At 38.5% G+C, this 12,997-nt stretch overlaps 1 protein-coding gene across 1 annotated transcript in view; it reads right to left on the bottom strand.

The window, feature by feature from the left end:
- Nucleotides 1-12,997, bottom strand: part of Hacd2 (3-hydroxyacyl-CoA dehydratase 2) — a 78,633-nt gene that overhangs the window by 25,948 nt on the left and 39,688 nt on the right. The window contains exon 4 of the mRNA XM_042667757.1: nt 6,854-6,942. Coding sequence (XP_042523691.1) covers nt 6,854-6,942 — 89 coding nt within the window. The remainder of the gene's footprint in view (nt 1-6,853; nt 6,943-12,997) is intronic.

The following is a 12,997-nucleotide window of genomic DNA, read 5'->3' on the forward strand; positions in this document are numbered from 1 at the left end:
AACTCTTAACTTAGCTTTGCTAACATATTCTAGCAATGCTCACGATGCATGCCAATCACCTCATTTTTACAGTAGAAAACAAGACTCTTCAACTCATCAAGATAATAACACTGACTATATGTTATGGCACTGCTCAACTAAAATCAGAGAAAGGCAGCATGTGACATGGTTCTCAAAGGTGAACCAGGGGCATGCCATCACAGCAAACCCAGTTTTGAAAGGTGAGGCCTGTTAGGTCCTAAGACTCACCATTAGGAATACCAACTTGTCCTTCTGTACAGATGAGGAGAGTAGCACCACTGTCACCCCATACTTACCATCAGGATCTATCTACGGACAATTTCTTGATTTAAGAAGCACAGCATAGCTGGGTGCTGGTGACTCACGCCCGTAAGCCTAGGCACTAAGGAGGCCGAGATCTAAGGATTATGGTTCGAAGCTAACTGGGGCAGGAAAGTATGCAAGACTCTTATCTCCAATTAACCACCAGAAAACCAGAAGTGGCACCATGGCTCAAAGTGGTAGAATGATCACCTTGAGTAAAAGACCTCAAGGACAGTGCCCTGAGTTAAGTTCCATGACAGACAAAACAAACAAACAAAACAAACAAAAGTATCCACTCACATATACACATTAGAAAGAACATACATGAAAAACTTCTTGGCTGATAGCCAACTTCTAGCTAATAGCAAGAGCTATGTTATCCTAAATGTAACTTCTATTCATGTATGGCTATTTAAAACTAAATTAAAGCCGGTCACCGGTGGCTCACACCTGCCTAGCTACTGAGGAGGCTAAGATCTTAGGATCACGGTTCAAAGCCAGCCCGGGCAGAAAAATCTGTGAGACTATCTCCAATAAACCACTAGAAAACCAGAAGTGGTGCTGTGGCTCAAGCGGTAGAGCACTAGCCTTGAGCTGAAGAGTGCAGGAATAGCACCCGAACCCAGAGTTCAAGCCCCACCCCCCAAAAAAAAAACTAAATTAAATTTCAGTCCTGTTTTTATACTAACAGCATTTTAAGAGTTCACTGTGTTCACACAGAGCTAGCAGCTACTGTACTAAACAATACTGTTACACAGACCATTTGCATCATGACAGTGTCCTATTGGACAGTGCTAGGGTACAGAACACTTACAAAAGAAATTCAGAAGAATATTGTAACATCTTTCTCTGTGTGTGTGTGTGTGTGTGTGTGTGTGTGTGTGTGTGTGTGTGTGTGTACTGGCACTAGGACGTGAACTTCTTACATAACAGTCTTGCTTGGCTGCTCTCTACCACTTGAACCAGACCTCCAGCTTAGCTTTTTATTATTTCAAAAATGGAATCTCGCACAATTTTCTACATGGGGTGGCTTTGAACTGATATCTTCCAATTCTCAGCCTGTTGAGTAGTTGGGATTTATAGGTGTGAGCCTTTTGCACCTGGTAGTAACCAACATCTTTCTACACAGGCATAGAATTAAAAAGTGTTCCATTTAAAAATCATGGATATGGGGCTGGGAAGGTGGCTCAGTGGTGGAGTACTAGCCTTGCATTCATGAGGCCCTGGGTTCGAGTCCTTAGAACCACAAAAGCAGAAAAAGCCAGAAGTGGTGCTGTAGCTCAAGTGATAGAGTGCTAGCCTTGAGTTCAAGAGTTGAGGGACAGCGCACAGGCCCAGAGATCAGACATCATAACTGACAAAAAGAAAGAAAGAAAGAAAGAAAGAAAGAAAGAAAGAAAGAAAGAAAGAAAGAAAGAAAGAAAGAAAGAAAGAAAGAAAGAAAGAAAGAAAGAAAGAAAGAAAGAAAGAAAGAAAGAAAGAAAGAAAGAAAGAAAGAAAGAAAGAAAGAAAGAAAGAAAGAAAAAAAGAAAGAAAGAAAGAAAAGATAAAGCTGTTTTGAACTCACTGATGAGTCTCCACTGATAATACAACTTGTAGGTACAGTTTTATGACACAGAACTTTGTTTCTGTGGGGCTGGGAAGGTGGCTCAGTGGTAGAGTGCTTGCCTTGCATGCATGAGGCCCTGGGTTCGATTCCTCAGCACCACATAAGCAAAAAGAAAAAAGCCGGAAGTGGCGCTGTGGCTCAAGTGGTAGAGCGCTAGCCTTGAGCTGAAGAGTTGAGGGACAGCGCCCAGGCCCAGAGTTCAGGCCCCACAACTGACACCAAAAAAAAAAAAAAAGAACTTTGTTTCTGCAAATTGTTTCTGAATCCAAACTGAAACAATTAATTAAAACTGAAACCACCCAGCTTCTAGCTTGCAATCATGAGTTAAATACATTCATGAGATTTACATGAAAACCATCATTTTAAGCCTAAGATGACAACTTTTTTCTTCTATCACTCTTCTTCCTTCATTCTTGTTCCTTTTCTGACAGTTTCCTAATGGCAAAAAATCAGGCATCTTTGTTAGTTCTAGGACTGTTAGAACTAGTCCTGAACAGGCTGCCCACTATTAAAAGTAACCATATATATACATATATATATATATATATATATATATAAAATACATATAGATGTAAGATATTCATCACATGTGATTTACATATACAATAGTATTGACATGCCTTATGATTGAGGATGTGTTTCAACAATTAGCTTCTTTGTCAAAAATTTCATTATCAAAATAGGAGCAATTCAGAGACTGCATGGATGGATATAGAACATGAATTAAATGGGTAGAGGTTTCCTTTCCCTGGAAGGAAAAGAAGCTGATCACTCCTGAAGCCTGAAGGGACTAGGTAACCTCCAGGACAGTCTGGAATGGGTATGCCAAAGCAAGACCAGCTCTGGGTCCAGGAACCTAATGGTGGGACACTTTTCCTGTGGAGCTGGTAGAGGGCCTGACATACCAGGCCCTCCCCAAGTGAGATTTCTCAAGATGAAGACAACTGTACAGCCTCCCAGGAAATTTACAGGGGTAGCTGCCCCTTCTCAAGCAGAAATTGACAACTAGAAATGGTATATGTCAGCCTTTAGCCCTTGGGGTGAGAGCAAAAGAAAATGCCCTGAGACACTTTCAAGTGTTTGGTTGGGGGCAAAAGTCCATGGTGACGATGTTAAGAATCATCTAACCAATTTTGTGACTTTGCTGAGTTGAAAAACCATTCAACTATAAACTGACAAAAAAGACTCTGCTCTGTATGAAAGGCTGATAATGTTGGGTTCCATCAGTTAAACACATAATCAGGTTAATCAATATATGAAGGCACCAATTTTGAACAATTAAGGTCCGAGTGGAGATTTCTGAGAGCTAAAAAAGAAATAAGACAGTGGGAGAGAAAGACAACATGGGATGACAGAAGCAAAACTACATCCAACCTAATGGATCTAAATATCTTTTAGTGGTTTGAAATTTCTATACACAGTAAAAGAAAATACTGGAAATGGATAAACTGAAAAACACTGAAAGAAAACTAGCCATTCTTTCTTTGCACAAATCACCCATACTAAATATTGATTGTGCAAAAGGAGCCATCTGACAATGAGATGAGTACCACCATCCTTATGTGCCCATGGTTAACAGATGAGGAAGTGGCACCAGTGTAACCACTCACTTGCCCAAGAGTTGTCTAAAGTTTCAGTGTCAGCTTAATAATCGACTACTGAAATATTTCTATCTTTAAGAGTAGAGCTAATTTTAAAAGTAAAGGTGATGTAAATCCACCTACAGAACTATTCAAAATAGAAAGTAAGGAAATAGATGGAAGTGGATGGGAGAATTTTAGACATTCTGCTTTCAAGGAGATCAGAGGATACTGAGTGCAACTCAACGGATTTTGTTAATTGGGATGGGATGTCACAGTGGTAAATGGGTGCGGGGCCACAAAAACGTTATAGCTATGGTCCAGGCACAGGAGAGTAACTCATTTTCAGATGTGGTATCTCCCCTCCTCACTGAGGACAGAGGTATAAACTGCTCTTCCTGCCTTTCCTTTCCATGCTGTGCTCATGGCACAGGTCCATTAGGGTAAGGAGCATATGCAGTCAGTAGGAGTGAGAGAGGCAACCTCAGAAGGTGGGAAAGAACTTGAGCACACTGTGGAGACCAACTTTAAGACATTAAGTAGAGGATTTAGGGTGGCTTCTCCAAAGACTGCCGACCCAAGAGAAAAATAAGAAAATGCTCCTTATGTGCCAGCAATCTGGAGCTAACACAAACTCTTAAGTCATATGTACCCTATGGGCTCTTCTGTTTATGAAGAGGAGTCATGACAGACAGAGGTGTATTCTTGCAGTTCATTGTGAAAAGTGAACTCCTGTCTGATTTCAACAAGACAGAGAACCAGACTCAGACAGAGTGAGGGAACACATATCAGAAGAGGCCTGGTGCTGGTAAGAGTTGATAGAGGTTTGAGATAAAAGAGAAAGCTTGGGGAAGAAATAGGTGGGCAAGAATTGCTGATTACCTCCTGTATTTTCATGCTCCCAACATGACTGTTATAGCACAGCTTCTTTTTGTTCTTATAGATGTCTTTTCTTTTTTTTCCTGTGAAAGCACTAAGGATTGAACTTGAGGCCTTACACTTGTGATCTATCACTTGAGCCATGTCCTCTTTTTCTTTCTGCTTTCTCCCAGGCTGCCTTTGGACCATGAGCCTCTTATTCTACTCTTCCTTCACAGTTAGGATTACAAACCTGTACTATCTGGCCCTGTATATGGTCTCTAAAGGAAAAAAGGTGGGAGAGATATTTCCTATTCACGTCAAGAAAAACCTTTTGATTACAGAGAACAGGTTTTTTTTCTTTAATATCCTGGTGAGCAAGGTATCACAGAAGCCCATGGGTGAAGTCATAAAAGAACACTATGTGGGGTAAGGGCATCAAATATGAGGACCTGAGTTCTAACCCCAGGACCTCAGTACTGGCATAGATATATGCCAGCAGAATTGCTTAATTTAAATTTCTAGCAGTTTTTAGGTACTTCTTGCCTTCTTTTGGAGACATGTTAATAAGAGTGGCCACAGAAGCAGCTGGAAAATTAGAATTTGGATCATTATTATCTATGTTGGCAAAGTGTCTGAACAGTCCCTGCCTCATAGTATTTTACTGAAAATACATAACTATATACTTAAGAATGTAGATGAGGGATGAGGGTATAGTTTCGTTAAGACATACCCATCTAGCATGCATGAGGCCCTGAGTGTGATCTCTAGCACCATTAAAAAAAAGAAAAAAAATGCGATTGAGTTACTACTAAGAACAAATGTTAGGTTACTTGGAAAATAAAATTATAAGTTATTGATTACAATGAAAGGTAAATAATATAAAACAAAAGTATGGGAGGAAGGAAGATAGGTTAAAAAATGATGTATAGAAAAGATTCAAAGTGAAAGAAAGATGACATGGCATTACAACTTTCCTGACAACATAAAAATTAGTGAGAACAAAGGGCGATATGTTATATTAGCATTAATTTCCTATTTTTCTTGAATGTAATACCATATCGAATTATACTGCATTCTTTTTGCATGGAAAGTTAAAACATCTTCAATGAGTAAAAGAGATCTTAGAAGACAAAGCCCAGGATCTGAAAAATTCCATATGAATGTAACAAAAATAATAGCTTTTAATCAAAGTTGATTAGACTTTGGCTAAGAACTCATTAGTTATGTGCACTTTCTATACTTATATCATAGGCCAACAAAAAAGTTTTTTTAAATAAACCTCTTTAGTTTGAAATATAATTGAAACTGTCAAAACAAATCCTGAAAAACAAAATGTTCTGACAGGGACTTCAAGAATAATAGAGGACAAAAAACACAGCAGAATAATGCAGACAATTTCATGAACTTCAAAGAATCCAATAACGCTAGCGAAAAGTCACTGTCACTGAAAAATTGAAAAGTGAATCTTTCTTGCACCTAGTTACTATACCTTAAGGTGATATTAGCAAGAAATAACTAAATTTGAAAGACTAGAATACCCCCTTCCCCCACCTTTGCCAAACAAACAAAACCAAAGTCAGACTGGGCACTGATAGCTCATGCCTGTAATCATATCTACTCAAGAGGCTGAAACCTGGAGCATCACAATTCAAGTCAGCTCTGGCAAAAAAAAAAAAATCTACGAGATTCCATCTCTAAACTAGCAACAAAGCTGGACTAGAGGAGCGCCTCAAGTGACAGAGTACCAGTCATAAGCAAGAAAGTCAAATGAGAGCATGAGGCACTGAGTTCAAGCCCTGGTACCAGAACAAAAAACAAAATAAAACATAACAAAAATCCAAGACAGCTGTGGATTTATACTCATGGTAATGATGGCTTTCTTTCCCAAATCCTTCCAGTGAGTGTCCTTGGTCTTCCTCCTTGTGTTTGCCACTTGAAGCCTGGTATGGAGCACTCTCAGAACAGCTAGACAGCACACTTGGCAATTCTATTAGCCCTGCTGGGCTGGATGAAAACAAATTTGTTTCTCCTGGTCCCATGAAGATAGCAGTGCACTAAAAGTGAGTCAATGTTCTCCATTCCTACCTCATCTACCTACTACCATCTACCTACTGTAGATACCCAGTTTAGTGTTAGGTATAAACAAGAGCAAACAAATATAAGTGAGTTGCAGACCATACCCCCACTAAACCTCCAGGGGAATTTATTCCAGGAATTCACTATTGATTCTTTTATTATTTTTTATGATCCAAGACTAGGACTCAAACTCAGTCCTGGTGCTTTTGCTTACTGGCTGTTGCTCTACTAACTGAACCACACCTCCAACTCCCTAACTCAGTCTTATCTTTAGCAATACTGTAGATCTGGACCCATGTCCTACAGACCATGTAAACTTTCTCTTGGCTATTCTGAGATGACCTTTAGTCATAACAACCATGTACAGAAGACAAGATGCTGTTCCTACTATCATTTTACTTACCTCTTTGACACTATGTGTTACTGCCCATATTAGAAAAACTCTTGACATCACTTGGAAAGAAGTCAGGACAACAGAAGATGGAACAATTCCTGAAAGAAAATTTTAAGGATGGATTAGTTTTATCATAATACATTTTAGAAACATTCAAAATTTATATGTTTATAGTCAAAATCATCTTGGGTCATTAAAACTTATCTGTACTGACCAAGTTTTGATCATGACACTACCCAACCGTAATTCTGGGTGACTTTTTAAAGCCTTTCAAAATCCACCATCAAGGCACAGTGGCTCACGCCTGAAACCCCAGCAATGGATGAAGTATAAGGAGGAGGATTGTGGCCTGAGGCCAAATCTGGCAAAAATGTGGGCTCCTAACTGCAAATAAAGCAAAAAAGGCCTGAGGGTGTGACTCAAGTAGAAAAGTATTTGTCTAAGAGTGAAAGGTTCCTTAGCACTGCCCCCTTCCCCCAAAAAACCTCCAGTAAGTAAAGACCAAGTACAGTATTTTTATACATAGAGGAAAAACAAACCCCCCAGCTACCTAACTTTTAAGTAGCAGAAAAGTTCATTTTAAAATGTGTTCTAGAGTGAGTAAGCAACAATGGGTAGAAATCAGCCCTACTGTGTCTAGTGTTTGTTAAAAGCTCCTGAATATCAGACATGATAGCTCTTTAATGGTTAAGTCCAGCACCTCTTATTATCAACTTCAGTATTTTGCTAACAAGCACATAAAAGATTATTATCTTTAAAGCCATTTGTTCAGTACAAGCATTGGTATAATTATCTTTCCAATGTTCTCAATTTAAAACATTGGAATATCTTTAATTATTTTAGATAATCATCAAATCTGCTAAGTTTACAGCTCTTTAGCCTATCCCTTCAATTGATAGGAGCATAATGCCTATCTAGAGACAAACCACCACTAGTGTGTGTACGTACACACACACACACACACACACATAATATGTATACACACACTCATAAATGTATATATATACATATATAAAAATATGTATATATATATATGCAAATACACACACACACACACATGTCTTGCCTCCTTTAATTCTTGTTTATTTATTTATTTTTGGGTCTGGTCGTGGGGCCTGAACTCTGGGCCTGGGCACTGGCCCTCAGCTCTTCAGCTCAAGGCTAGCGCTCTATCACTTGAGCCACAGCGTCACTTCCGGCTTTTTTCTTTTTGCTTATGTGGTGCTGAGGAATCGAACCCAGGGCCTCAGGCCTGCAAGGCAAGCGCTCTACCACTGAGCCACCTTCCCAGCCCCTCCTTTAATTCTTAAACCCAAAAGTACCTCATTATCTGTCAATATCATTTCCTGTTTGAAACTTTACTCTGGTAAGGAACTGCTACTAAAACAAAATCTGAAAGGAGAACATGGGCATTCCATCTGGCAGCTCTTCTCTGGGTTAACTTGCTGCTGGCACCTACACTCACCAACTTTCTGAACCACTCAGGTTGCATAGGGGTAAGTGCCAAATATTTCCACTTTAAAAAATAACTTTGCTGGGCACTGGTGGCTCACACCTGTAATTCTAGCTACTCAGGAAGTTGAGATATGAGGATCATAGTTCAAAGCCAGCTGAGAGGCACAATGTCTATGTACCAGATATGCCTATAATCCTAGCCACTTGAAGCCTGACTCTTATCTCCAATAAACTAATCAGAAGAAGCCTGAAGTGGTGCTGTTGCTCAAGTGGTAGAGTGCTAGCCTTGAGCAAAGGCTCAGGGACAGCACCTAGGCCTGAGCAAACCCTAGGACCAGCCCTCCTCCCAAACACACACACACACACACACACACACACACACACACACACACACACACACACACACACACACACACACACATATATGCATATACATACATATACACATATACATACCTACATATATATGTACATACATATATACATATATGATTGATTATATATATACCAAAATGAACTGCAGGAAATGGAAAGAAGAGGGCTTTTTTCTTTGCTGTTTCTACTTTCTTTTCTTTTTACCTTGTTTGTTCATTTACCTGTCTTTAGGAAGGTAAGGGGGAACATAGAAATGGAGGGACACAAGAGGTGAACAAATGCAGCAGTGGTACTCATTAGACACTGTTGAAAATAAAGTATACAACTTGTGGGTGGGGACAGGAGGGAAAAACTGGGAGAGAGAGAGGGAATGAGTGACACTGTCCAAAATGAAATGTGCTCTTTATCTGACTTACATAACAGTAACCACTCTGTATATCACTTTTATAACAATTTAACAATATTTGCCAAAGAAAGAAAGAAAGAAAGCTAGCTCAGGCAGGAAAGCCCATAAAACTCTTATCTCCAATTAACTACAAAAAAAAAAAAAAAGCTGGAAGTGGAGCTGCGGCTTATAATGATGGAGTACTACCTTTGAGTAAAACAGTTCTAGGACAGTGCCCAGACCCTGACTTTAAGACCAGGACTAGTATAAAACTAACAACTAGACAGATGAACACACACACACACACACACACACACACAAAACCTGAAAAACAAACTAATTTCATCTTCATCAATAGTTATTGGACCACCCTGGCCAGTGTTCATTCTTCTAAGTCCTCTAAAATGCACTCAGACTTTGAAGCATTTATATAATTGGATAAACTACAACTTGCGGAAAGTACTACAAATCAGACGGATTTACAATTGCCTCTACAGGTTTTAATAAGGCAGGAAATCACTTCACATCTCATTAAGAAAGAGATGCTACAGACTGCTAAAGTAAATCTTTGAAAGGAAGTATGGGCTTTGAGGGAGGATAGCTTGGTTCCCAAAAGAAAGTAACATGGATATGTCAAGCACAATGTCTGGTACATAGAGGTATCTAATAGATCTTGCAGAATTAAAGTAAAATAGAAATGCACTATCATTCATAATGCATATGTCTATATGCAACATATTACTTGTATAGATAGATAATGCAGGGAATGTGGACAAATAGAATATATTTTTATAGTACTGACAGTCTAAAAATAAACCTTCACATCTATGGTCACTTGATTTCCAATAACAGTGCTAAGACAAATAATGCTGGGACAAATGGACAGCCACATGTCTAAAAAAAAACCACAAATAGCTCTAGGCATTCACACACAGTGAGATCACAAAAGGATACGCTTAGGGGAAGAACACAAAAGTACAATGCCTATGTGCCTCTAATCATATAAAATAATATTTATCAAAATGAATTCCAGGAATTGGAAACAACAACAACAAAAAGAAACGGAATGATTTCATCACATATAAAATCCAACTCAGGACCAGGATAAGGTGCTGATATAGTGCTGAGGTGCTGATATAGTGTTTGGCTAGTAATGTGCAAGGCCCTGGATCAGATTTTGACACATACATATCTCAGAATAGGTTAAAGATCTAATTTAAGAGCTAAAACTATAAAACTCTTCAAAAACAAAATCTTGCAGGTTTGAATTAGATAACTGTCTGTGAGGTATAACACCAAAGGCACATAAGAAAATAAATTAACGAGTCTTCATAAAAATTATAAACTTTTCTGCTTTAAAGAAAACTGGAATTTTCATATACAGCTGGTGGTATGGCACTGTACAATAATACAGCTAGTACTTGTAAACACTTGCTAGTACCTCAAAACATTAAAATATAAAGTACCATATTCTACTTCTAGGCTTAGTATTTGTGCACATGAGATGAAAAATATATGTTCTCACAAAATATATAAATGCATGTTCTCATTAATATTCATGAATCAAAAAGTGGAAATAGGGGCTGGGAAGGTGGCTCAGCGGCGGAGTGCTTGTCTTGCATGAATGAGGCCCTGGGTTCAATTCCTCAGCACCACATAAGCAGAAAAAGCTAGGAGTGGCACAGTGGTTCAAATGGTAGAGTGCTAGCCTTGAGCAGAAGAGCTGAGGTTCAGCACCCAGGCCCAGGGTTCAGGCCCCATGGCCGACAAAAAGAAAAGATAAGGAAAGAAAAGGAAAAGAAAAAAAAGTGGGATGAATCACTAAATAAAACGTATGTCTTTAAAAAGGAAAATTAAAGCCTGGTGCTGGTGGCTCGTGGCTGTAATCCTAGCTTCTCAGGAGACTGAGAAATCAGATAGAGATTTGATGATAGAATGGGCCAGGAAAGTCTGTGAGATGCTTATTTCCAATTAACCACCAAAAACAAAACAAACAAACTAAACAAGAAGTAGAACTAAGGTTCAAGTGTAGAGTGCTAGCCGTGAGCAAAAAAGATAAGGGACAGCACCCAGGCCCTGGGTTCAAGCTCTACTACTGGTATACAACATGAAAAGGAAGATCAGAATAAAATAATAGGAAAAAAGAACAAAGTCATGATGTGTCAGAATACTGATGAACTTTCAAGTTATTATGCTGAATGAAAAGAAGCCAGTGGCAAAAGACCATATACTATATGATTTAATTTATGTGAAATATCCAAAATAAGAAAACCTATAGAATACAAAGTAGAGTAGTGGTTACTTAGGGTTGGAGGTGTCAGGAAACAGAAAGTGACTACTAATGGATTTCTTTTTGGGGTAATGAAAGTGTACTTTAATCAATTTTGATACAGGTTGCACATTTCATTATGCACTCTAAATTATTAACGGAATAAAACTTTTATTAAAAAATAAACATGAGTGAAGCATACAGCCTGGTTATGTAATTACGTACTGTAATAAAGCTAAAGAAGCGAATTAGTGTGTCAGTGAATACTTAGTGAATACAGTGTACTCAACCAGATCATACTTCAAGAAAGAAAACATTAAAAAATACTAAGAATGAATTTCTTGTGAGTTATTAAGTATTTGCTGCTTAAGGAAAGGCTACATTTCAAGTTGCTCCCTACTCCATTCTTAAATTAAAAACATGCCCTTTCCTGACATGACCAGACTGCTAATACTGCCAGCGGTACTCTATGCTTGCTGGCAATAAAAAGTTCAGGATCAGAACTCAGATTTTCAAGTTCAAAATCTGGATTGTATTCTAGTCACAAGCAAGAATCAGGCTCTGGAGACTGACTTACACTAATCAAAGCCATAAGAGATTTGGTGATAAACCCAATTGTCAACCTATTCATTTATAACAATTCATTTATAACAACAGTGAAACCTTTGAAAAAGCTGTATGAGAGCGATTTTGGAGACCTTCATCTAGTGGTATTTTTTTTTCTTATGTCAAAAGTGGGGTGCTTACAAAGTATGACCTCAAACAAAAATCTAGAAAGTCTGGAGAGAAATAGTGCAAATGTAGTTGGATATATTTGTGTGTGTGTGTGTGTGTGTGTGTGATGCTAGTGATTAAACGAAGGAGGCGTCATGAATGTTAGGCAAGTGTTCTATAACTGAGCTATGCTCCATACCTGCACAGGAATACTAAGTAGCCCTTTTCAAAAAAAAATATTATCCATTTGTTTGTCTTTCTGTCAAAATATGCTAAACAAAAAATTATCAGAATGTTTTTCTTAAAACAAGTTTTAGTATTCAGATGCAATGATTTACTATTTTCTTCTAAGCACATTTTAAAACACAGTTTTCAGTTCTATTGTTTATATTGTTTTTCTTCTACTCACTCAAAATCTTAAGTATTTTCTCCAGTTTAACTTGAGTCATGGTATTCCTTGTAGTAAATACATTATATTTATTTCCCTGTGGGAGTTGCTTCAATTTCCTGACACTATAAGTGAAGGAATGCAATATTACACTTAGAATTTTCTGAGGCATATATTTCTTCTCCTCTTTCTCTTCCTCGCCCCCTCCCCCACCACACTTCTGCCCTGCCCACTCCTCCTTTTTTTCTTTTCTTTTTTTTTCTTTTTAAATCAGTCCTGGGGCTTGAACTGGGGTCTGGGTGCTCTCCCTGAGCCTCTTTGTGTTCAAGGCTAGTTAGTGCTCTATCACTTCAGCCACAGCACCACTTCCAGTTTTTTCTGAGTAGGTTTTCAGAGATAAAAGTCTCATGGACTTTCCTGCTCAGGTTGGCTCTGAACTGCAATCATCAGATTTCAGCCTCCTGAATAGCTAGGATTTATAGGCAGAGTCACCTGTACCCACCTTCTTCATTTTTATTTCCTGGGGACAGTCTTCCAGAAGAATTATTAGGTCAAATGGTACAAATA

The sequence above is a fragment of the Dipodomys spectabilis genome, unplaced genomic scaffold (genome assembly GCF_019054845.1).
Source record: "Dipodomys spectabilis isolate Male_0828 unplaced genomic scaffold, ASM1905484v1 ptg000017l, whole genome shotgun sequence".
Classification (NCBI taxonomy): Eukaryota; Metazoa; Chordata; class Mammalia; order Rodentia; family Heteromyidae; genus Dipodomys; species Dipodomys spectabilis.